We start from the raw sequence: 26,567 nt of genomic DNA on the forward strand, positions 1-26,567 counted from the left end.
ATGTTCTTTGTGTCCATGCAATTCCAATTCAGTGACGGAAATGCTGTACTGCCCACATCTGTCTGACAGCATAATTCGTTTATACAAATAAAATGTTGTATACAAGAATCCACAAACTCTCATTATGAGACAGATCAGGTAAATATAGTAAATATCCCCCCCAAAGCATTTTGTTACTATAGAGACGTTGCAAAAAAAATACTGTCAAATATTAAAAACAATTGATATATATATATCTTTTTTTTTTTTTTTAAACCTTTAACATCTACATTTAGCTTATTATACCACTGTTACCACTTGGTCCTACGAGGTACTGCCCCCGGAGAAGCCTTTGCACTTTATTAAATTTCTAGTACAATGTTTTTCAACAGATGTTCCTAGGAACCCTTGGGTGCCCCGGGCATCTCTAAAATGTTCCCTGCAATTTTTGGGTCATTTGAAAATTGTACCAAATACAGACGAATTTACAACACATCTGATCTCAGACGTGATATTAGAGAGGGTTGGGAATCCTTACAATATATCTTATCTCAGACGCACTATTAGAGAGGGTTGGGGTTCCTTACAATGCATCTGATAGCGTGTCTGATATTAGAAAGGGTTGGGGTTCCTTATAATGTATCTGATCTCAGACGCACTATTAGAGAGGGTTGGGGTTCCTTACAATGTATCTGATAGCGTGTCTGATATTAGAAAGGGTTGGGGTTCCTTATAATGTATCTGATCTCAGACACACTATTAGAGAGGGATGGGGTTTCTCAGCATTTCACAATATAATTGTAAGGTTCCTTAACCCCAAAAAGTTTGGAAACCACTGGTGTAGTACATTAGCATTACTAGAATAAGGGTCACCTGCTGTTTGTGTGACGTGTCCTCCAGTCAGAAACTCCTATCGCTTCCTATAATAAAGCTAATGGCACTTGTGGCTTCTTATAACCAAATCCCCCTGCTAGCCTGTGTATAGGCGGCGGCTGCTGCAATGTGCACGCTTCACATCTCATAATTAAGATCTAGAATCTGATCTTTCTCATGAATTATTACTGAATTTAACATCTTTAAAAACAACAACTGGTGTTAGCCCATTTACTGCCAGAGGTAGCAAAGGAGTTTAACCGAACAAGGATAACTATCTGATCCTGGCAGTCTTGTTATGCACAAGGACAGGGGGAGGCAACTCCAGTCCTCAAGGGCCACCAACAGGCCAGGTATTGGGGATATCCCTGATTCAGGACAGGTATGGCTCCGTCATTCTGACTGAGACACGATTGAGCCACCTGTGCTGAAGCAGGGATATCCTTAAAACCTGACCTGTTGGCGGCCCTCGAGGACTGGAGTTGGCCACCCCCTGCACCAAGAGGTGTTGAAACGCAAATGTAAGAGTCTTGGGAACTAAGGGGGTTCCCAGAGCTCAAAATAGGCAGTTCAGGGGCAGGAGATCCCAAATTAAGATTATGGGTGAGAGAAAATCTATCCGTGTACCCTACCATCTTTAATATAATCTGGATTATGTTCTATTGCTGAAGCCTCTTACTAAGTAAAGTGCTTTCAAAATATTTGTTTTCCCAGGCGAGCAGGTCTGCATTGTGCATGGCTTCAAATAGAAAATAGGTTTCATGCTTGAGGGTATAAATAGCTACTTAATTCTTTAGCAAGAGATACTACAGGAGATTAATTGTCAAGAAAGCTGCTGTTTTGTTTTGAAAAAAAAGTGTAGCAATGCAGATGTAAAGCGTCCAAACGTATGTGAATGGGTTGTTGGCTCTGTTCCTTCTCCGCCCCGGTTTGTTGGCTCTGTTCCTTCTCCGCCCCGGTTTTACGGTGCAATCTGCCGGTTGATGCCGAGTTTCAGCTCTCTGGAAAGGGAAGAAGTAAAAAGTGTCACACTAGGCCCCAGAACCACTAAGCGGTGCTAAACTTCAACACCGGGGTGCGCAAACGCGGGGGGGGCGCAGGTGTTACAGAGGTCCCGCGCTCTTCCCGAAGGCATTTCAATTAAATACCGAGGGAAGCGGCGAAGGCCTCTGTAACTCTCTCTTACCTTGGCTCAGCTGGCTTCAGACGACACGCCGCCATGGCAACACGGCGTAAAATGATGCCGGGGGGGTCACGTGAAGTCGCGTTGCCATGGCGTCGTGATGTCAGAACGCCGGAGCCAAGGTAAGGAGGGGGGGGGGCATCCGGGAAAAAGATTGCGCACCCCTGCTTTAGCAAACCGTTACTCCCATTCATATTCATGGGAGATGAGTTTAGCACCTTTTTGTGGATATGGGCTTAAGTTGGTTCCTGTCTCTGTCAATCGTAACACACCCTACCTACCATTTTATCAGTAGTTACGTTAATTAAATTCAAGTGGTTAGAAATGTAACTATAACATATGTAAATAGTCATACATTTTACAGGTAAAAGTGCATTTATTTTTGCAGTGTTTCAAATTTAATTATAAACCTTATGACCACATTCAAATGTCAGACAGGTCCACACCACTGTCTTTCCCCATAGTCACGCCGCAGACAATACTTCAGCTGCAGCCAGGGATTCTGGGTAATGACATGCAAATGAGCACTCCCAGTGTGGTGCTTATGAAATGCTAAATAATAATACACTATAAACCAATCATAATGCGTTTTCTTAATGAAGTGTTTCTCCTGCTTTTATTTATTTCACCACACTAGGCAGTCTGTTTGTACCTCTCTGATCCCATCGTAGGCCCAATGTCACTAAAGGGTGGTAAACTATAGCACACCTCGGCTCCCATTCAAATGAATGGGGGTGAACATGTCCTAAAGCTTCGCACCCTTATGTGAATCTGGGCCATAGAAGCTTACAACAATAGACTTTCTCTGATGAGGCTGTTTGAAGTCCCCATGGAAAACTGCTCTGTTTTTCTTGTTGGGTTAAAGCAAGTAGCAGAGATTGTCATGTGGATACTTCACTGCAGGCTTTTGGCCTTCTTAAAAGAAAAATGAAACTATAATCAAAAACGCATTTGGGGAAAAAAGCAATTAAAATGTTGTTCAGTTGCTTTTATAGGACATAATATGTTGAGCTCACATTGAAGGTCATTTTTTGGGGGGAGGGGGGGGGGGAATTTCACCTTCAACCTGAGGCACCCCTAGGTGATTTAGCACCCTGCTTGATAAACAGTGGTATTGAAAATCCCACTGGGAACCTTGATGTCTGCAGCATATAATCTGAAAGGCATTTGTACTGTGAGACATGTGGCTGTGTAATGTGCTGTGTACTAATGGCTGCATTGGAGTTGATCAGTTTAAAGCAGCAAAGCTTTATCATTCTAGGATTCTGCTGTCTGGTGTGAAAAATAGCTTTTAGTCATTGTCCTTAAACAAAAGACAAATAGCACCTCTTATGTAAACACGCCACATAATTACTGTTCCTCTTTTGAAACAACGACATCGGTTTGTAATATTATTATTTGACTTAAGTGACACTGGGCAGGTCAATTAATTTGGCTGTGTCACAGGCATCCAAAATAATGATAAGGCCAGATGCGGATTTCCCACAAGGTTTACTAGGCTATAGCCTAGAGCGGCAATTTGTGTGTGTGTTGAGAGGGGGTCTTGCCTTCACCATTGCGGCCCACCTCCTGCAGCGTCGTGTTGTCATGGCATCCCGACGTCACATGGCACCCCGTAGCCATGACAATGCAGCGTCAATGGGCGGCAAAAAGGTAAATCCGCCACTGGTTAAGGCCCATATTTACTAAGCCCTTTTCTGCAGTAATATGCCCTCCCGTGTGGGTTTCTCCTTACCGCTCATTGACTTGAATGGGCTGTAAGATACTTTGCGGTGCTGCTGCACGTGCCTTTATGGCAGAAGCCTGCTTAGTAAATAGGGCCGTACCAAGCCCTAAGGCAGCGGTGCGCAAACTGCGGGATGTAAGATTTTTTTTGTGGGGGGGAGAGGCGCGTTCCGCGTTTACAGAGGCCCCACGCTCTTCCCCAAAGCATTTAAATGAAATGCCGGGGAGCGCGCGCGAGGCCTCTGTAACTCACTTACCTTGTTTCCGATGGCTTCGGGCGTCGCGTCGCCATGGCAACGCGACGTCACAGGACCACCGCTCTGAATGGGAATGTGCGTTCTGTACATGCGGTCACTGCTATACACAGAGAATACACGTGTGGCTGTGCTATGGAAAGTGTGCAGCCTAGGTGGGCCAAGACCTGTTTGCTACCTGCTCCTCCGCATCTTCAGACCTTTGAACGTGGAGCATTTGCTTTGTGGTTTGAGCAAAACTTCGGCACAGTTATTCTTTTGTGCATGTTTTCCCCCCTCCCCCTCATTTTATTGTGATTAAATGTAATATGATCAGCCCTGCCAAGCCTTTGCCTGTTGTGTTTGGATAAGAGTCTGTTGTTACTGGCCTAATCTCAGTCAACCAGTCGTTTTCCCCCCCTGTTTTTTTTTTTTCCTTTTTCCTGTTTTCCGTGCCTTTCCAATGAACTTGGCTGAAAATTCAAATCTGAAACTTGTGGGCGTTGACTTAACGGTTTCAGCTCCGGCAGGACGACAAGCTGTCGTGTGCTGGGGACGGTAACTTCAGTGGAGCGCATAATTAAAATCTTCTGAATTAGAACGCGGTTAACAATTGCGCAGACATTGTATTTATTCTCATGTTTAAGATGCCCCAATGTGTGGGCGATTTACACATTTGCATTTACTTTGAATTGTTGATCCTAAACTTTGTTTTTTTTAAATGTCTGGTCCCATCCGTGGTAAGATTCTCCACATATGGCATTTTACTTTCCCTTTGTAATCCTACACTAAAACCTTATTTAAAACCTGCCATTATTTTTTTTTGTTTTGGACACACATTGCTGGGCCACGGCAGCAATCGTCAGTCAGATATAAATCCCTCTGTGGCCCCAAGTGCAAGCAGCGGGCAGGCTTGCTATATGGTATAGCAGGCCTGCATAACTCCAGTCCTCGAGGGCCGCAAACAGGCCAGGTTTTCAGGATATCCCTACTTCAGCACAGCTGGCTCATCTGGCCTGTTTGCGGACCCTCAAGGACTTGAGTTGAGCAGGCCTGTGGTATAGCATGGCATAGTCAGAATCATTTGCCTTTCTAGCCAAAATCTGAAATACTGAGCAGGGTATCTTGAAATGGTAGAAATCATATCCTAAGGCTTTACTGGTTTTTTTTTTTGGTTTTTTTATTTTTTTTTTCCAAGTAAAATTGGGCCTAACCCTGTCGGCTATTAAGTTTAGTGGACATGCAAACTAGGCTGAAGCAGTACAGGCATACCCCGCTTTAAGGACACTCACTTTAAGTACACTCGCGAGTAAGTACACATCGCTCAATAGGCAAATGGCAGCTCACGCATGCGCCTGTCAGCACGTCCTGAACAGCAATACCGGCTCCCTACCTGTACCGAAGCTGTGCGCAAGCGGGGAGACTATAGAGCCTGTTACACATGTCTTATTTACATCAGTTATGCACATATATGATGATTGCAGTACAGAACATGCATCGATATGTGGGAAAAGGTAGTGCTTCACTTTAAGTACATTTTCGCTTTACATACATGCTCCGGTCCCATTGCGTACGTTAATGCGGGGTATGCCTGTACTATATATAGCACTTCAAATCATCTCTACCCCGTAGAGCCTTGTAATCTAAGGCTGCGGTCCCAGTCAGCACTGTAGCACGCGCACCCGGCGGGGGCGGGGGGGGCGGCACGTGCACAGCGCTTTACTGCAGACCGCGGTCTTGGGAGAGATTGCGACGGGAGGGGGCGTGGCCATGACCTCACGCGGCTGGTTCGCCCCTCATTGTCTGAACCGCCGGCGGGGGCGTGGCCACGCCTGCGTCGCGAGTTCCAAACACAATTTTTTTGGTATTTGAGAGACCTCGTAGCAGAGCGCGGCTGCACCTTCCGCGCGGAGGTAGGGACTGGGACCGGACTGATTGGGGGGCGGTGCTAGTGTGCACAGCGCATGCCGAGGTGTGCGCTGTGGAACGCACTGGGACCGCAGCCTAAAGCTCTGTGTTTGAGGTACATGAATGTATAAAGTTAGCTGCCAAGAAATAACACCATGCGGACACGTGCTCCAAATGCAGTGACCTTACCACTTGGCCACTTCGTCACCTGCTTAAAATCCTTTGTGTTTAGGGACTCTGCAATGCATTGGGAACCAATTGCAGGATGCTTTTGGTCAAACGGCGGTGGGGAGCTGGGTCCCCCATGGGTGGATGCGTATGTTTGGCGGCTGATACCCCGAGTATCATCACGCGGGCATTTCCAAATGGCCACCTCTGCAAGAGGTCCTTGCCCATGGCTAATATCTGGGCATAGGAAGCCTGTGCATGTTTGTCCTGCTTTTCCATGAGGAAGGATGGGTTCGAATGGCACATCACTAACATTTGGGTTCTACAGCAATTGTGAGAGAAAATTAAAGAGTTAAGAAGAGGGGAAAAGTTCAAGGAGTTGGCTTGTGTTCAAAAGTTTAGTGATAGTTAAAGGGTTTATCCTGTGCTAACGTGCATCTGTAAAAGGGAACTGTACAGAGAACATTGTAGGTTCATGTCTTGGAACCAAATAACCTTTGTGGGGAGTTCATGAAACGTGGTCTTAGCTCAAGTGTTTAGTTCTGTGTTTTATTGAAAATAATTTGGTAACTTCATTGAGTCTTTTTACTAACTACAGACTAAAGTCAGACCACAGACAGCATTTTTCCATTCAGTATTCCATTTGTATTGTGCATCAATACAATTTACACATTGACAAGAGATTAGCTAAGTTGCTGATCGATGTGTTCTCCTGTAATCGGTCGTTGAAGATTTGGCTTGGGGGTTCACTAAATGGCAGTCAGTACAGCAGAAGAGGACCCAAGATGCAAGGTTCTGTGTGGAAGATCATGTGACCAGGCAGTCACTAGATACAATTGGTGCACTGCTGGAGAGAGGGCAGGGATCAAAAAGTGGTGTGCCAGAGCCTGTTTCAGAAGAGGACGGGGATGTGACTTTGTAAATGGTTGCTATAGGAACAGAAAATGCTCATTACATTATATAAATCAAAAATGTCTTTAAATAGTTTTTATTTAAATGCTACAAGTATGTTCTCATAGTACAGAACTGATTTATAAAAAAAACACACATGTAGGATATTGCTTGAACTGCAGCTGTAAATGTGTATTTCCACCTAGATTTTTTGTTGTGGTACTAAGTATGAAGGAGAGCTCTCCTGAGCTGAACCACATATATTTGAACTGAGGGGACCCCCTAATTACTGAGATACTTACTTACCTTTTGTAGGTCATGCCAGTGTACCTGGCCAGGCTGGCTGAAGAATATAGCGGTTTAAAGGTGTCACGTTACGCAGGCCAATAGGAAGCCACCACATCATACGTCGCAGCTTCCTATTGGTCTGCGTGATGCAGGACCTCCTAAATATGCAGGAGATACCAGCCTGACCTGTGAAGGTAAGTTTATCGGGAAGCAGGGGGTGCCCGGATCTGAAATGAACGAGGTTCAGCACCGAAGACCCCCTGCTTTCAACCTAGGGAGGGATGAGTTTGTAATTAAGGAAATGCTCCTTTAACCCCTTGGCCTGCAACACAATGCATAGTGACGCCCACCTAGACTCAAAGAGAATGAATGATATGCCGCTGGAGTTATAGAAAAAAAAAGGTGATTTACCATATTCTGCTAAATAAAATCAGCATTTCTAACTCCTGTGTAATGTGCACTCGGTAACCATAGTATTACCAGAATCCTAGCTGTTTTTGTGATTGCTTGTTGAACCTTCTATCTACGGACATATTGTCAGTTCCTCTTTTACATCTTTGCCTTTAATATAATATATATATATATTTGTAATCAGTGCTGCATTGCTCTTGTATATAGATCTTTTTTTGGTGCCTGGGGCGCAGCGTGATTAAGTGACTTCTTTCCTTGTAATCTTGAGCAAGTCACGGCATTGGAACCGGCTTCAAAGGCAATCGACGTTACCCCAGTTCTAACCCTTTTTTTTTTTTTAGAAAGTAACGCCGTCCGCATCCAAAAGCTAATTATCTGATCATATGAAAACTTCCCAGGACCCGTTTTCAAAACAGGAACGTCCACGCGTTTCCCGGGTCACAGACACTGCGATGATTTGAAGGAAGCCAATTAATGTGATGAGCTTTAACAACACATTTTCCCGCCTGCTTCACGTGACGTCCCTCTTTTACCCGCTTGGTTGCACCCCACCCCTCCGAGAAATGGCGATCTCGTCATCGCGGCGTCTCTTAACCCGGAAATGGAAGAGGAAACGTTCGCCACCTTCCATTTCCCCGCAGTGCAGATGGCGTCTCGCGCAGGACCCGATCTCTCCCCCCAGAAAACGAGCACGAAGGAGACACTACATCATCGGGCCCCAGGAGTGCCAGACACCCTGGAGTATTGGCTACATCTTGGGTCACCCAAAGGGTTAAATAATTGTTGTGCTGTTGTCGGCTTTCTAAGTTTTAAAAAAAAAAAAAAAAAAAGCTGCTTGGTTTTTCTTTTTGGCGCCTATAACAGTTCAATTCTCAGCGATATTACACACCCCAAATGAGAGTGCCAGAAGTCATTGGAAAAGTGCTGGGCGCGGCTCTCATTTCAGGGCTTTTAGCTGTGTGCTCCTGGGTGTTGCTTTCTGGAAATTCAGAAGATCATTCAGCAAAGGGACAAACTGGCCCGAAACCGGCTAAATATAAAGCAGCTGAGAAGGCAATTTGATGAGTAAGGCGTGTTCAGGGGCTTGGGGTTTTTTTTTGTTGCTTTTTTTTGGTACAGGGCTTTAAACTCTCCTTGGTAAATTGGAGCGCAAAGCAATGAGAGTGCGGCCTGAGGAGATGGTAGGCAAATATGTCTCCGTTTCTCACCGCTCCGGTGGCAAGACGACCGCGGAGAGACGGAGTGCTAAGGAGAGACGGGGTGCTAAGGAGAGACGGGGTGCTAAGGAGAGACGGGGTGCTAAGGAGGGACGGGGTGCTAAGGAGTGACGGGGTGCTAAGGAGAGACGGGGTGCTAAGGAGAGACGGGGTGCTAAGGAGAGACGGGGTGCTAAGGAGAGACGGGGTGCTAAGGAGAGACGGAGTGCTAAGGAGTGACGGGGTGCTAAGGAGAGACAGAGTGCTAAGGAGAGACGGGGTGCTAAGGAGAGACGGGGTGCTAAGGAGAGACGGGGTGCTAAGGAGAGACGGGGTGCTAAGGAGAGACGGGGTGCTAAGGAGAGACGGAGTGCTAGACACGGGCTTTGAAGTAGGAAAGTGCACTTGGAATATTGTTGTCTGCGGCTGCTTACATGGTGGAGGTCCCATTATCTTCCTTTAAGGTTGGGTTTCTTGCCCATATTTACCAAGCGGTGCTGTGCCATGGAGACACCATATGGCGCCTTGCAGCCATTTGACTTGAGAACGCACCGCTTAGTCGACGTGGACCTCAATATGCTGTGCCTTCTGTTATGTGCAGCTCTGCATTCATTGTCCCTGCCATGCAATGTCTTGTATATAATGTATAATAACCCTGCTCACTTAATGTAACTATGTATTTGTAACCATGTATCTGTCATCCTAACCCTGTGCCCAGGACATACCTGAAAACGAGAGGTAACTCTCAATGTATTACTGCCTGGTAAAGCATTTTATAAATAAATAAATAGAAGCTATTAGACTTTTGAAAGGCAGTGCTGTGTATGGGAGTATTTATCCCCTCCCCCTCCGACTTCCCCTCCCCCTCCAGGCTGGGAAACGCTACATACATTTGGAGAAGATTAATGTGGCATTTATATGTGTGTGTTACATGACTGCGCCTTTAACACATGGTGTGACATTTAAGAGAATACAAAGTTTGCAGGGTAACTCTACTCTTCTGCACAGCTGATAAGAAGAATACAGTTTCACTTGTAAACCTGAATTACTAAGCACTTTAGAACATCACCTTGCCTTTGGTTAACCCTTTGAGTGCCCGTTTTGCGCGTTTCGTATTTTGACGGCAGGGGCAGACCGCAGTCATGTGATCACTACATTGGTGGTCACATGACCTGGAAGCTAGAAGGTCCGTGGCACCCTTAACTAAAAGGTTAAATGGACAGGTTCAATCTGGGTGATGGATGTCTTTTTTTAACCAAAATCTTGAAACATACATTCTTTTTTTAACTTACATTTTTTTTTATTTGTATACTGCAGTTAGTTGGTCAACGGGCTGAACTGATACATATAAAGGGTTTTATTTCCTGTGGTTATAATATAATTATATTACTGCTAAGGGTAGTGGTTCACAATCTTTTTAAACTGGCCCCCCTCTCAAAATAAACAGTTTTGCCTGTTTCACTTTCCCCGCCCAAAAAATAATAATGCAATATTGTTTTGCCTTGGGCATCCCCTTTATATATTCAGGGCACAGAGCAAGACAACTTAGATTTGAATATAAAGCCCCCAAACAATCCCTGTTAAATATGTTTAAGGACTGTAAGTGATATCCTTATTGTTGTTTGGTTAGAGATACAGGGAAACTGTCTTTACTGTCTCTGCTCTCCCCTCTCTACCCCCCTCTGTTTCAGCCAGGGTGTACTGTATGCCCCCCTAGATCCCCCAGGGTGTACTGTATGCCCCTCTGTTTCCCCCCAGGGTGTACTGTATGTCCCTCTGTTTCCCCCCCAGAGTGTACTGTATACCCCTCTGTTTCCCCCAGGGTGTACTGTATGCCCCTCTGTTTCCCCCCAGGGTGTACTGTATGCCCCTCTGTTTCCCCCCAGGGTGTACTGTATGCCCCTCTGTTTCCCCCCAGGGTGTACTGTATACCCCTCTGTTTCCCCCAGGGTGTACTGTATACCCCTCTGTTTCCCCCCAGGGTGTACTGTATGCCCCTCTGTTTCCCCCCCAGAGTGTACTGTATGCCCCTCTGTTTCCCCCCAGGGTGTACTGTATGCCCCTCTGTTTCCCCCCAGGGTGTACTGTATGCCACTCTGTTTCCCCCCAGAGTGTACTGTATACCCCTCTGTTTCCCCCAGGGTGTACTGTATACCCCTCTGTTTCCCCCCAGGGTGTACTGTATACCCCTCTGTTTCCCCCCAGGGTGTACTGTATGCCCCTCTGTTTCCCCCCCAGAGTGTACTGTATGCCCCTCTGTTTCCCCCCAGGGTGTACTGTATGCCCCTCTGTTTCCCCCCAGGGTGTACTGTATACCCCTCTGTTTCCCCCTTTAAAGCTCCTTAGGTTGGGAAACACGGGCTAAAGTTAAAGAAAACATTGGATTGGCAAACACTTCCCCCTCTGGCGTTCCCTAATAAATGTATTTGTAATTATTTTACAAAAGCAGTCAAACATATTGTTTTTAGCACCGTTACATTTGTTGAAGGAAGCCAATAAGATTGTTAAAATCTTCACCAGAGATTGTTTTTTTTCGGGCTGCACGGGATTGCACCTAAGTGTGGGCAGGAGGCACGCTGCCCAACAGGACAATCACTTGCCATTGCCTGTTTGGGGGAATGTCCCCCTGTTTAGTTACACTGTTTCTCCTGTATTTTTCTATTGTTCTTAGCTGTCGATCTTTGCAATGATCTGAATTCACCAAAGAACAGGTGCAGGCAATAGTATTCCTTCATAATGCAGCAAAACGGGAAAGCTGATATTTTTGCTTGTTTTATAACCACACCTTTAATAAGTTGTGGTGGGTTAGAAAGTGACAAAAACCTGTAAAAACTGTACAGTATAGCATTCAGCAAGTGAAAAAATACCACTTGTGAGCACATTCACATGTCTCAGACAGGTCTACAACCTGCTTTTCCAACCCATTATCTCGTAGTATATACTGCTTCCACTGCAGCAAGGGATTCTGGGAAATGACATGTAAATGAGCACACAGTGTAACTTTTTGCTTCAAATCCATTTTAACATGGACCCTTTAAGCTTATTCCATGCCGTATTACACAGCTGTTCAGCACAGCCTGGGTTAAAGAAGTGCAGAGCCAGTAACCTTACTCACAGACAGACCTTTTGGGTCTCGTCATTGTGAGGGTCAGTGTGAGGCTGGTTTACTGGCTTTGTAATGTGAAGCTGGGATAGGTTTGAACCACGCATTAAATAAGTCATGGTGGGTAAATAAAAGTGACAACAACCATCAACCGTATAATAAATCAGACCTGTAGTATTAGATAAGTGACTTATTTAAATAAAAATATTATTCCATTCTTTATGCCATGTTTAATGAATTTTAATATACAGCAGTGAGCATCCTTTGAGTTCTATAGCCGGCATTAGCCACTTCCCCAGCAGTGCAAGATCTTTGCAACACTTTCCTGTTTGAGATAAATTAGTTGCCAATGTTCCCAGCACTTTGAGCTGCAAACTGTAACAATAGATCATGTTACCTTAGTAATATAAGAATACATTGTAGCTGCTGAGTAACACTGACTGAAGGTGGCCATTTCGTTGGGCACAGAAGCAGGATTTTGAGAGATTTATAACAGGAGCACCGCGTGTTTCCCAGTTTAGGAATGCATGTAGAATGATACAATGTCGCGCGCTTTACATATAAAAGAAAAAAACAAAGGGGGGGGGGGGAGATCTGTATTGCTGCTTTAACCCATTGGGTGCAGTTTGATGTCGCTGGAACATCGGGGGTCTGGCATTCCTGGGGCACCGTGACTTTGTAGCTACGTCATATTGGGTTGGCTTTTTGTGTTCATGGGGATATAGTGTTTCGCGCTCCTGAGCACGATCTGACAGGAAGAGGAGGACCCTGTGCGTGCCTGTGCGCTCGCTGCTTGGCGAGACAACCACATTTGATTTGGCTGCTCGCTGATGCGTCACGTGAGCCCAATGAGGGCGAACCAGCTCCGTGACGTCATTGATACGCCCCCTCCCCCCCCTGCGCGCAACTAGCTGGCCAGAAATCGCCCGGCAGAGCGCATGACGGCGCTCGAGCGCCAGCGTACACACTCCCAGCCTGGCCGCAGCGTTACACTTCAATATCAGATCTAAAAACTCAGGCAGCATCTCAGAGTTGGGGGTTATTGATCTGCGCTCATGCTTCCTACAGTCTCTTTTGGTGCTTTTGTGCGTGGAGATATTCCCCTTCTCCACTGAACATCCACTGAGGATTAATCACTCCACGGCTAGACCAGTCATAGAAAACGAGAAGCGCAGAGCGCACCGAGGTTGAATAATATTATAATAAAAGTGAATACAAATAACAAGTATCAACTTACCTATAATGAATATGTTATCCAGTGAGATCTTACGTGGCGCAGTCCATGCCGTCCGTGGGTAGAAGGGATGCCACGCCGAGCTCGAGACCGCCTATCCCCCGCGCCGGGATGGAGCGGCGTCTCCGTCTTGCTCTGCTCTGCGACTTCTGGGTATGCGCAGTACTAATCTGCTTCGTCACCGCCTTCACTTTTATTATATTATTCACACTTTTATTATAATATTATTCAACGGCAGTGTGCTCTGTGCTGTTTGTTTTCTATAACCTCTCAGAGTTAATGAGAAGATGAACCAAGGAAAGTACGTTAATGAAGCCTATGTATTTAATAATGCATGTTTTTTCCAGGGGTGGCCAACTCCAGTTCTCAAGGGCCACCAACAGGTCAGGGTTTCAGGATATCGCACTGATTGAGCCACCTGTGCTAAAGCAGGGATATCATGAAAACCTGACCTGTTGATGGCCCTTGAGGACAGGACTTGCCCACCTCTAATCTACACATTTCATTTACAATGACAGGAGAAAAACAAACCGAGCTGATAGGTCACAGGCAGTTAAGACACTTTATCAGCCCTCTGACTCCTATCCTTTCCGGTCTTATCTGTTCCTATGTGTGTTGGCTTATCACTCCCCCAAAGATTGCATGTTCCTCTGATCATTATTCCAGAGTTCTCATTTATCTCCATTGCAAACTCAATATCATCCTGACAATAGAGTCCACTCCTGGTTTTCCATGTCGCTCTTTTAAAACCGTCTGCTCGACTCACCCAGAATGCTGTGTTGTTAGGGTTACCAACTTTTAGTTCATGTAAATAGCGACTGTTGTTTTAATTAATGATGTCTCCTTAAAGCAGCAGTGCACGCTGATAACCATTTCTTTTTAATTACTGGAAGAGAAGCCCTTTTTTTAAATTTTTATTATCTGATGCTCCGTTCGGGGGATAAAGGCGTTTTAAATATTACCTGTCTGGGAGATTACAATGTAGCTCTATCAAGAGCCCAGTGCAGGCTAAAGGTTACCATGGCAACCTCCGAAACTAGGGATTAAGATTAAAATAATAATTTTTTACACATTTTTTAAATATTTATATATATATTTAGAGAATAGAACATGCTCAGCGGCTGCTGTAAAAACTGGATCTGGCAGAGGGTGAGCCAACAAAATCGCTTCAATGAACCGTTTGCAGTCTCTTACTAGAGAGCTTCCCAAAAACCTACCTCGGTTTATTCCTTCCTACCTAATCCGTGTGCGTGTGTGCGTGCGTATCAAATGGAAATATAACTGTATGCTCATTTGCATGTCTTAGGCAGGTCTGCAACTCCGCCTTTCACCATTATCACCCAGCACACAGCGCTTCCATTGTAGCAAGGGATTCTGGGAAATTACATGCAAATGAGCACACAGTGCCACTTTTTGCTTCAAAACCACTTTAAACATGGTTCCCTATAGGCTTAAGCTTGCTGCATGGTCACAGCTTTAAGCACAGCCAGGGTTAAGGTGCATAGCCAGTAAACCCACCCACACAGGCAGCCGTTTCAACCTTAATGGGTCTCATCAGTGTGGGGTTGGTAACTGGCTATGCAAAGCTGAAGCAATCAGGATGGGTTTTACCATACTTAGTTAAGTTATGGTGAGTAAAAAAAGTGACAAACACCCTCCACAGCAAAGCATATAGCAAATGGAAATATAACTGTATGCTCATTTGCAGCACACACAAAGCCAATCTAGTCACAGAAAGGCAAACAGGACATTTTTCTGCGCATCCTCCATTGATGCCGTAGACCAGGGGTGACCAACTCCAGTCTTCAAGGGCCAACAGGTCAGGTTTTTAGGATATCCCTGCTTCAGCACAGGTGGCTCAATCAGTGGCTCAGTTGAAGACGGCCACCTGTGCTGAAGCAGGGATATCCTGAAAACCTGAACCTGCTGGCGGCCCTAGAGGACTGGAGTTTGCCACCGCTGGTGTAGACCGAGCCATGTGCTACAGGCCCCTGCGGCATCAACAGGAACTCTTCAGGTAAGGCTGGCAAAGCTAGTCTCATTTCCAAGAATCCCATAACCAAGACGGCCTCTTATAACTGGAGTAATATGTGCCACTGATTGCATTTGCGGCGTATAGAACACAGTGCTAATGTGAAAAATAAACTGAATGGGGAAATAAAATACAACCGTTGGAGCGCTCATGACTTGTGAATGAATGGGACATTCTGTAGTGCTGTGAATGAGCTGACGCATACGGCGTGTATCCATAACAACGCAAAACCCCGCTTCTCAGAGATGTGCATGTGGCTCTTTTTGTGCTGAAATAAAAAAAAAATGTAAGGGGAGACAATGATTTATAATGGAAGCACTAGAAACCTGAAGCATCTGCTACTTCACAGTCAGAGGCAGAATCACCGAATTGATCAATGTTGTTGTTTTATTTGTCAATGGATTTGCGTGTGTCTGTTATATATATATATATATTATATGTACTTGTCTTGATGTAGAAGAATACAGTATGTAAAATACTATGCTGGCCAGAAAATCTTATCTGACACACACACACACACACACATTTATTACACATCATAGGTGTGTATAAAGATAATGATATAGTGTATACACCAGTGCTTTCAAACAGGGGTTCCTAGGAACGCCTGGGTTCCCTTGGCACCCCTAAAGGGTTCCATGCAATGTTTAATCTTTGAAAATTTTACCAAATACAGAAGAATTTAAAATGCATCTGATCTCAGACGCGCTATTAGAGAGGGTTGGGGTTCCTTACAATGCATCTGATCTCAGGCACAGTATTAGAGAGGGTTGGGGTTCCTTACAATGCATCTGATCTCAGACACAGTATTAGAGAGGGTTGGGGTTCCTTACAATGCATCTGATCTCAGACGCGCTATTAGTGAGGGTTGGGGTTTCTTACTATGCATCGGATCTCAGACGCGCTATTAGAGAGGGTTGGGGTTCCTTACAATGCATCTGATCTCAGGCACAGTATTAGAGAGGGTTGGGGTTCCTTACAATGCATCTGATCTCAGACACACTATTAGAGAGGGTTGGGGTTCCTTACAATGCATCTGATCTCAGGCACAGTATTAGAGAGGGTTGGGTTCCTTACAATGCATCTGATCTCAGACACAGTATTAGAGAGGGTTGGGGTTCCTTACAATGCATCTGATCTCAGACGCGCTATTAGTGAGGGTTGGGGTTCCTTACTATGCATCGGATCTCAGACGCGCTATTAGAGGGGGTTGGGGTTCCTTACAATGCATCTGATCTCAGACGCGCTATTAGAGAGGGTTGAGGTTCCGCACAATTTCACACAGGGTTCCTTAACCAAAATAGGTTGGAAACCGCTCCTACACACGCACGCACGCACGCACACACACGCACACACACTGTGATCATTTTGGAGCAGATTGACTACTTCCTTATAATTGGGAACTCTGTTTAGATGAAATTTCAAGCAGCCAATCAAATAAAAGATTGTGCGCACCACAGTGCCGCCCCCTGATTGATTGGCCATATTACTTTCCTATGTAACATGAATGCGAATAAACCAAAAATGCTTCAGGTTCTATTTGAATGTCACTTCTTGTCTGGTAGTGTTAGAATACTGATTTATCTGAGTTGCCACAGAATACAATGACGTTGTTTGCTTCAATACATCCTTAGCCCCCTCTTTTTTTTTCGTTGCAGGCATTCGACCTCCAATAATGAATGGGCCCATGCACCCACGGCCGTTGGTAGCCCTGCTGGATGGCAGGGACTGTACAGTAGAAATGCCCATCCTGAAGGACGTAGCCACGGTGGCTTTCTGCGATGCACAGTCTACGCAAGAGATCCATGAAAAGGTAACCAGAAACATGCTCGGCTAATCTGTAGATAAGCCGTGTCCGCTTCCATTATCTTCTCATTATAGACTAATTGATAAGAACTTTAAATCTGTTTCTTTAGTAGAAGGGGTTGTGTTATTCCCCCAAACTGTGCATGTCATTCTTACATTTCAATGTTTGGACCATGTGCTGTGAAGCCAGTCCCTCTGGCTACTGAAGAGTTCAGCTCCCTTGAAATGAATGGTACTGAAATGTTCTCCAGCACAGGGAAACGGCTTCACCACAGCTAGAATGATGGCCCTTTGTGTTGGTTAGAATTGAATCCTCTTTACAGTAATGTGTCTGGCTATTTTTATCTGTTTGGACTGCACTTGTTTGAACCCGCGATGGCAGGAAACAGTGCAAGAAGTTAGGGTTGGAGTTCCGGATATGTTACTATGGGGGGGAGGAGAGGCAGGGGGGGGGGTGTCTAGCTTGCTATAACCTTTTATGCACTTGAGACCTGGGAGGTTTCAGCATGCAATAATATTCTGGATCCATGTGGCAAGATAACGGTGCAAACAAAAAAAAATCCCTAGTGCTGGGCAGTCAGATAGAATACGATGACGCTTTAATGCCAGTGTCATTATGTTCCTGCTCTCACTTGGGGAGAGTAAAAAAAACCAGAAGATTAGATGACCAGGGGGTTCTGAGAAAAGGCAGAACAGCCATAATGTCTCCATAGAAGTGCGAAAATCCTTAGTAGATCCCAGTAGATTTTGAGATTGTGTTGGGAAAAATTGTATAGTGGTACGTGTAACTGGACATTTTTTTCATATCATGTGTTGTGTTGTAAATTGATTTTTTTGTGAAATTGCATCTTATGGGGAATAGCCTGAAACGCTATACAGTATAGGAGTATAGTCTATATTAGGGGCGCGCAAACTTATTTTGCTGCGCCCCCACTCACGGAAATTCCCATTGACTTCAGTGGGAGTTCCCACGTGATAGTGCCCTGATCGGCACTATTGCAGTTTAGTAAATGCTCTCCTAAGTATATAAGTGGCTCTCCACTTAAGAGATATACACATTCTTTTGTAACTATAAACCATAGTAATTTACTTTCTTGTGAAGATTTGTGGCTTATTTGTTTCTGGTAATAATGAAGAAATGAGTTTTAATGTTCATATACAGTACATACCAATAACTCCGTTTTTAGAGCAGCAATCAGCCCTACCTAATCCCACTTTTTATTTACATGATGGGAACCGGAGCTGAACCGTGTTATTCTTATTCCTGAGACCGAACGATGTCTGTGTGGAACGGAGCACAACCTCAACAGGACAGGCACAAAAGGATCATGACAGGGTAACTCCCGTAAACGTATTATTCATTCAGCTCACATAAGCAATAACTGGTAAAAAACCCCTGGGTTTATGTGAGCTGAATAAACACTACTTTGATGGGATTAACCCTGTCATGATCCTTTTGTTCCTGTTCTGTTGGGGTTGTGCTCCTTTCCACACAGACTTCGTTTTGGACACCTTTTTTCAACAGATCCTGCACGCCATACAGGTTTGCCAGATCCACTGAGAGGGCTTTAGAAAAGGTAACAGGCACCAGCCTTCATGATTGTTACTGCCCCTCATATCCCATGAATCCTCCCAAGCATCTAATACCTGGACTGTATATGTGGACTGTTGAAGGCATTATTGGTTTAATATTGGGAATACTCCAAAGAGCACATGACTAACTGAGCATCATTTCACCCTGGATTGTATTATTCCTGAGACCCCCTTTACCATGGATAGTTACCAGTTAAGGCAGGGGTTCGCAAACTGGTTGGGGGGGGGGGGCGGATGATTTTTCTGGGGGGTGCGCAGGTGCTTGCAGAGGCCCCGCACTCTTCCCCATGGCATTTCAATTAAATGCTGGGGGATCACAGGAGGACCCTGAAACACTCCACTTACCGGGATTCAGCCGGCTGTGCCATGTGACGTGACATCACACGTGTCAAATGACGCTGCGGGTCACGTGACGTGATGTCACATGAGCCCGCAGCGTCATTTGACGTGGATGCAAGGTGGTTGGGGGGTGCGAGAGCCGGGGCAAGCAAGACAGGGGGGCGCAGCAGCAAAAGTTTGCTCTCCCCTGAGTTAACGTACCAGAGTTACTTCCTGGGCTTTAAATCTCCCACGTCACACAGGCCAGTGGATGCTGTTGTGGCTTCATATTGATCCGCGTGACATGAGATATTTAAACCCCCATTTTGTTTCCCCTGGAGGGCTCTGAACGCTGATAACCTTCCCTGGTATATATATCTCAGGAGCAAGGGGGTCGCCAAAGCGAAAAATAGTGTAGTTCAGCTATGGGGACCCCCTGATTTCCGTCCTATAGAAAAAGGGGGGTTGAACTTTAAAGTGCCCTTATGGCCGTACCTGGTCATCACATGGGTCACTTGCTAGTTTTTGTTTTTAGAGGTTGGCCCGATCAAAAATGGAAGTGGAGCTCCCTCCACTTTAGTTTTCGGCCATCTTGGAGCAATCACGTAACCGAAAGTGCCGGAGGACGTCTCCGGATCCCCGACACCGTAAAGGTAATTAAAGAAAAAAAGCGAGCTGCCGGGATTGCGGGGAACTGTCAATGATCTTAATGCCAGCCCTGCACATAGCGGACCTCAGAGGGGACATTAAAGTCGCAGAAGGAAGTGTGTGTGACCCGGTCTAGGACATTTAGCCGTGACCCTTTTGGCCACCAAGTTGCCGCGACTAAAACTCACCGCTGGGACACGTCACCACTTCACATTTCTGCACCAGCATTTCTCCGCCGCCATCTTTAAATGTCCTGCTGCTGCTATGACGCCATTTGTGAATGCCCCTGCTAACCAGGACACTTCCAGCGCCAGCAGAAAATGTTTTAATACATTATTAAAAGTTTTTAATTAATCTTTACATTTTCTAGCAACAAATTTCTTGGTACCCCCCTGGCCTGTCCTGCCCCGCCCACCCCACTTGTTGCCAGAAAATGTAAAGATTCATTTATTAACAACTTTTAATCATTTAAAAAAAAAAATTGCTTGTGGGGTCCATCGGTTGCCCTTAGCGGGCGCGTTCACAAATGGCTTCGCAGCAGAATATTTAAAGATGACAGCGGAGAATTTCAGGTGGACAAAATGTGAAGAAGCGGCGACGTGTCCCAGTTGAGTTTTATCAGTGGCGGCGGAGCGCCAGCGGTGGTTTGGATCGCGGCCAAAGGACCACAGCCAACTGCCCCATTCCGTGTGTGACCTCTGATAAATCTTAGGGCATCAGCTGCGACCTAAGCCATATTCGCTGCATTCTGAGAAGGGACTCTTGTGAGACGGATTACGCTCTGAAACGCGTCAGGGGCCAGGCCTACCCATACCCTCCCTACTGCAAACTCGGTCTAGGACATTTGGTCACCGCTGTTTTGCTGTGACCACGTCCCCACCAGCTATTAGCCACCACTCACCTCACCGCAGGGACATCTAGCTGCTGGCCGTTTCGCCACCAAGGTGATCCCCAACCTTACCCCTTACCCTAAAAACCCGTAATCTTAACCCCCTTATACCAACGCTACCCCCTTACCCTAAAAAAAAATGTTTAGAAACACAGGACATGAGACTAGATATATCAATGTATAAATGAGTGAGTAAAAAAGTCTCAAGCAATGCAGTTCTAAAAAGGAACAATGTTTCCCTGAAGGCCAGAGTTAGTGAAAATAAACCCACCCCTCAAAGCCTCATCGGGATAGTCCCTGGTCTAATAAGAGAATGAGACACAATATGTATGTGTGTATATATAACACACAAGAAAATACCGCGTCCAAGCCCCTGAATGATAAGTTAGTACCCAAAAGCTAGACATAACTCTAACATAAATGAGTTCTAGGCGTGCTCAGGGATAGAGTAAATGAGAACAGCAAGAAAAATTCCCTGAAGGAGCACACAGGTATATAAATGTGAACACATTTTATTAATGTACAATTAAAACTGAATAAGGAAATGGTAAAAATGGAGGGGGACTCATATCTCTGAATAACAATGGACATACACATGTTCTTTACACACATTTGTGTGTTTGTTTGCGTGTCATTCTTTGCAACACATAGCAGCTTGTAGTAATAGTCTAGTTACAATTCACTTCCCTATAGGCTAACGTGTCTTCAGGGTTGTTTTTTTGCTATCTTTTGGTCATTACTATTGCTCTCTGTGCATTACTTAACACTAATGTCCGGGGTGGTTAATAAATAAGTCGCTGTGACGAAACGCGTAGAGTGTTTCTGGAGCAGTGAGTGCCACGGCCGTTTTTATGAGAGCAAGCAGAAGAGTGAGCCTTTGAATCCCCGAGCAGCAGAGTTTTAGTGTTACCTGGTGGGTCCATATTGTGAAGTGTCCAGTGGGCAGGAATCTATTTCCTTGGAGTGCCTGCAGCCGTAGGAAGCAACACTGTGAGACACAGGGTGCAATTACCTTATCCGGTACACAGAGGAACCAGGAAATCATATTGAACAGCGCGTGCAGTGAGAGAGGCACCATATCCTCCAAGGGCGCTCCGTTTGGATCCGTTGCTGCTGTGCTGCATTATTGGGGTTTGAGATTTTCTCACACATGCTGTTATTCAAGCTCTGTTTGTGAGTGTATATTTTATATTTTTCCAGCCCGATAAAATTATTTTTATACTGTAACACACTAGGAGTGCGCCTGTTTTCTTTGTCTTTTTCCAGATATAGATATATATATTAACTTTTGTATGTCTGTCCTGTGCCTCCTCAATAGGTGTGCTGCCAATGGTGCAATATAGATCAGGAAAAAATGGGTATATGGCGCACAGTCAACGAGAGTGGGTCAAAATAGAATATAAAACATTATTTTATTAGAACCACATAAAAAAATGGAGGTCTAGAAACCCTCCTACTCATTTCATGCGTAAGGAGTCTCTTTGTAAAGTGCATACCACACGAAATGCGTAGAAGCGTTGCTAGACCACCGATTTTGAATGTGTTTATAATAAAATGATTTATATTCTATTTTGACCCACTCTCTTTGGCTGTGGTCCATATACCCATTTTCTCCCCTACCCTTAAAAGCTTAACTCCCTACCCTAATTCCCTACCCTAAAAACCTAAGCCCTTACCCTAATTCCCTAACCTACAAACCTTAACTCCTTACCTTAATTCACCACCCCTGTCCTTAACTCCCTACCCTAACCATTAAAACCCCTTAAGTTAACTTACTTTATTGGCAAAACGGCCGGCGGTTGAGTGTCCAGTGGCTGCAGCAAAAGGTCCCTCAGAGGCCAAGCGCTGGCGGTGACTTGGTCTTGGCGAGATGGCCCGACCAAATGTCCGTGTCAGCTGCCCACTTGATGCCACAGCCCGACCAGCGTGTTACCAAAACAATTGCTGAACGTTTTTAAGAACGTTTAATACCGGAGCTACTGAATTCGATTCCAGAACGCAACATGGCTTTTAACATGGATTGCAATATGCTGTTATCCTCACCCGATCCTGTGAAACCGATTCGAATCAGATACCTTGTGTGCTCTACTTTGACTTACTCAAGATTACTGTGCATAAAACGGCAAAAGAAAAGGGTGGCCATCCATACTGTAGTTCTGTTCCTTTTTCTGCTGACCAAGTGATAGCATGAGATGCTAATAAATTCTGCGGGCTGAATATGCTACATGTGAGCAGGATTGCATTCTATTGCTGTTTCCGTGTTCCATTTCCATTCTATGCATCCCACACAGGGGTCTGAATAAAGAAATGCACAGCTATTGTCTGCCTGACAGTTCTAACAGGGAGTCGCATTGGAGGAGTTTGCAAGGGAAGGGCTCCAGCCTAATCCACAGTAGATGCCGCTGTCCTATCATCACAGTGAAACTGGGCCTCCCTCCAGTGTATTTCCTTTTGGAAGACCCAAGAACTTGGAGAAGGGCCAGAGACATACTGCAGCTCGCCTCGGGTCAAAAGAATCCATTCACTTGTGAGGAGTGGGAAATGTAGTCTATCTGGAGGTGCAGTTGTGGCACGTTCGCCAGTGCCTTGTGAAACCATGTTCATATAATGGCATTGATTCGCCCTTCTTGTCAGTCTAATGTTTCTGCCTTCTTTAGGCTCAGTGTGAAACCAGGCCAGGATGAATGTCAGCGGGCACAAGGATTACCCTGCAGTTAAAGGAACGTTTTGTCCGTGCATGTGTAGAAATACAACCAGCACTAATTAAAAAGAAAAGGGGTAGGCCAAGTTAAAGCCCTGGCAATAGCATATTGTGGATGAAGGGCAGAATGTAAAAATGCAAAAGATTTCTGCTGCACAGAACGAGAATTTAAGGATGTCTACCACGTGATGGTTCCTTTGGTGTATGCCCTTAATTAACAGCTAATTTGAATACGCATTCCTTTCTGTGGCTGGGAAATGTACCGCTGGGTTAAGTTTCCGCTTGGGCCGAGCGTCACTAGAATAATTCCTTATTGTTTCTTCTGTCAGGTGAAGAATTAATCGTGGAGTCTTTGCCTGTACAAATGGTTAAAATGCAGAGTCTCTTTTCTGGCTGTAAATTGAGAGACATTCTCTAATAAGTTGAGATGATTATATGTAACCAACTATAGGTGACCGACTGCTCAACCTGATTGAATTGCAAAATGAATTGCTTGATAGGTACATATACACCGGTGCATAAGGACACAAAGAACCTATAATTCATAAAGTGTAAAGTCAAGAGCTTACAATAGATCCCTCTCACACCTGCACTCTAGGTGTAGTAAAGTATACTCAGACTTAGGCTGCGCTTATAGTGCCGGTGACGCGACGTCAGGCTCCGGTCGCTTGAAAAATCAAATTGAGATGACTTCCATCGATCGCGACCAAGCCGTCGACTCGCGCTTTCTGTAAGCGGACGCGACGGCGGCAATGCATTTGTTTTGACGTTGCTGTCGCCGTTGCCGGCACTATAAGCGCAGCCCGAATAAGTCATAGAATCTCACTATTCTTGATGTAGCAATATTTTATGAGTAGTTATGCTAAGATAGCATTGTTCTAGGAAATACCAACTAACGAGTACTAAAAACATCTATTACTTTCTATGCCAAACAATACAATTGTATTAATGATGTTACTAAACGACGACGCTTGTGATAATAATATACAGTGAATAATAAAAAAGCCCCAGGATAAGGCGACACGGAGATTAACGCCACTGGATAACCTACACCAAGGCAAGGATAAAACCAATAAGTGTCTCTAGATATTCTCTCTGACAGGGTAGTCAGGGATATATCTATACGGAAGCAGAAATGGTATGTTGACAGCCTTAATGTAATCACAAAGTAGTGTTAGTGAAATATGTATCTAATAAACAATTACAATCTTTTCTGCCAGCAATTTGTAGATTGGGATGGCTACAAACACATACTGTAACCCAATAACAAGGATCAGATAGCTCATTCATATGGCATAGATGCTAGTCGTTGGGAGATAATGGAGTACACAGCAATTGCTGTTGAGGCTAATAACTGTTGCAACAATACATTCTCTAATAACGTGAGATGATTATATGTAAACAACTATAGGTGACCGACTGCTCAACCTGATTGAATTGCAAAATTAATTGTTTAAGGCTGATTTAAAGAGCGGTAATTGAGAGAACAGAAGCCCAATTTATAGCACTCTAACTCCCAAACTGAATGATTAGTGAAATAATTCAAATATATCTTTCATGATCGTAAATACTAAAATAATGGTGGTTAAAAAGACGTACAATAGGCACACGCTAATGATGATGTAGACAGCAGGCTTAGTAATAGTGCCCAAAGTCATGCAGTAGCTGCAAAGGCAAACAAGATCTTATCTTGCATCAAACGAGCAATAGATGGAAGGGAAATAAACATAATTATGCCCCTTTACAAAGCAATAGTAAGACCACACCTTGAATATGAAGTACAATTTTGGGCACCAATCTTAAGAAAAGACATTATGGAACTAGAGAGAGTGCAGAGAAGAGACACCAAATTAATAAAGGGGATGGACAATCTAACTTATGAGGAGAGGCTAGCTAAATTAGATTTATTTACATTAGAAAAGGGGCATGTAAGAGGGGATATGATAACTATATACAAATATATTCGGGGACAATACAAGGAGCTTTCAAAAGAACTATTCATCCCACGGGCATTACAAAGGACTCGGGCCTTCCCTTAAGATTGTAGGAAAGGAGATTTCACCAGCAACAAAGGAAAGGGTTCTTTACAGTAAGGGCAGCTCAAATGTGGAATTCATTACCCATGGAGACTGTGATGGCAGATACAATAGATTTGTTCAAAAAAAGGTTGGACATATTTTTAGAAAGGAAAGGTATACAGGGATATACCAAATAAGTATACATGGAAAGGATGTTGATCCAGGGATTAATCCGATTGCCAATTCTTGGAGTCAGGAAGGAATTTATTTTTCCCTTTATGAGATATCATTGGATGATATGACTCTGGTTTTTTTTGTTTGCCTTCCTCTGGATCAATAAGTAAGTATAGATATAGGATAAAGTATCTGTTGTCTAAATGTAGCATAGGTTGAACTTGATGGACGTACGTCTTTTTTCAACCTCATCTACTATGTAACTAATCCTATGTCGGGTGCAGTTTGACACCCAGGGTTGGTGGCACCCGCTATAGGATCAGTTTGGGAGTTAGAGTGCTATACGTTGGGTTTCTGTTCTCTCAATTACCATAATTAGCCCACCCATCAGCACCCCTCCTCCGTTATTCATTCAATACTATTAAGCTGAAGCGGGGCTTCCTCATCGTGTTTGATTTAAGGAGCACAAGAGTCACTGGTGTACCAATCTTCATGACGAACAAGCTACGTCAGTGGTGCTAGCAAAGGGTTACTTCATAAATTATTCATACATCATTTTCTCACGTTACCAAAGAAAAACTGTTTTGAAATATGGGTAATTTACATTCTAATCAAAATACTATTAATAACATTTTAACATTATGTGGATTCTTAAGTGTCCCACAAATAAACATAAAGTTCCTGCGAAATCGAATTGCCTGCTGGGAGGGAAATTGCAGTCATGTTATGCATGCCTAAAAAAAAACCACAGTGTCAAAAGTGAAAGTGGAACTACTGTATCATTGCTGAAAGCAACCACATCATGTTACCAAGTCCAATTTCAATTGTAACATCACTTGAGGATAGTTTCTTTAAACGGATTACTATGGGCAGAATTTAAGGTTATTATTCTAGAAGGCGTTGCAGTGTTTTTAGAGATTAAATATTGAGGCGGGATTAAATACACTGGAAACCCCCATTATTTTGATGGTATTTTAAACTTTTTTCTTTATCTCTTTTAAAGAACATATATGAACGTCAAATAACATTATGTGCATTCCCACCGACGTGTCCTCACTACTTTCTTGGCAAGACATTTTTCTGCTCTAGCTAAGGACTTCGTTCCCCAAACTGTGATAGCCTCGTGCGTTCCGGTGGGTTTCCTGCGTGCCGTTCATGAATAAGGTTCTATTTGGTCTGTTTAATAAGGTCTCTGA

The 26,567-nt window shown here is 44.4% G+C and overlaps 1 protein-coding gene across 13 annotated transcripts in view; it reads left to right on the forward strand.

The window, feature by feature from the left end:
- Positions 1–26,567, forward strand: part of CTBP1 (C-terminal binding protein 1) — a 428,679-nt gene that overhangs the window by 336,052 nt on the left and 66,060 nt on the right. For all 13 annotated transcript variants that reach the window (XR_012788155.1, XR_012788154.1, XM_075571294.1 and 10 more), the window contains one exon: positions 16,883–17,037. Coding sequence is in view for 11 of the 13 variants with exons in the window: in XM_075571294.1 (XP_075427409.1) it covers positions 16,883–17,037 (155 nt within the window). In the remaining 2 variants the exon portion in view is untranslated. The remainder of the gene's footprint in view (positions 1–16,882; positions 17,038–26,567) is intronic.

The sequence above is a fragment of the Ascaphus truei genome, chromosome 1 (genome assembly GCF_040206685.1).
Source record: "Ascaphus truei isolate aAscTru1 chromosome 1, aAscTru1.hap1, whole genome shotgun sequence".
NCBI lineage: Eukaryota > Metazoa > Chordata > Amphibia > Anura > Ascaphidae > Ascaphus > Ascaphus truei.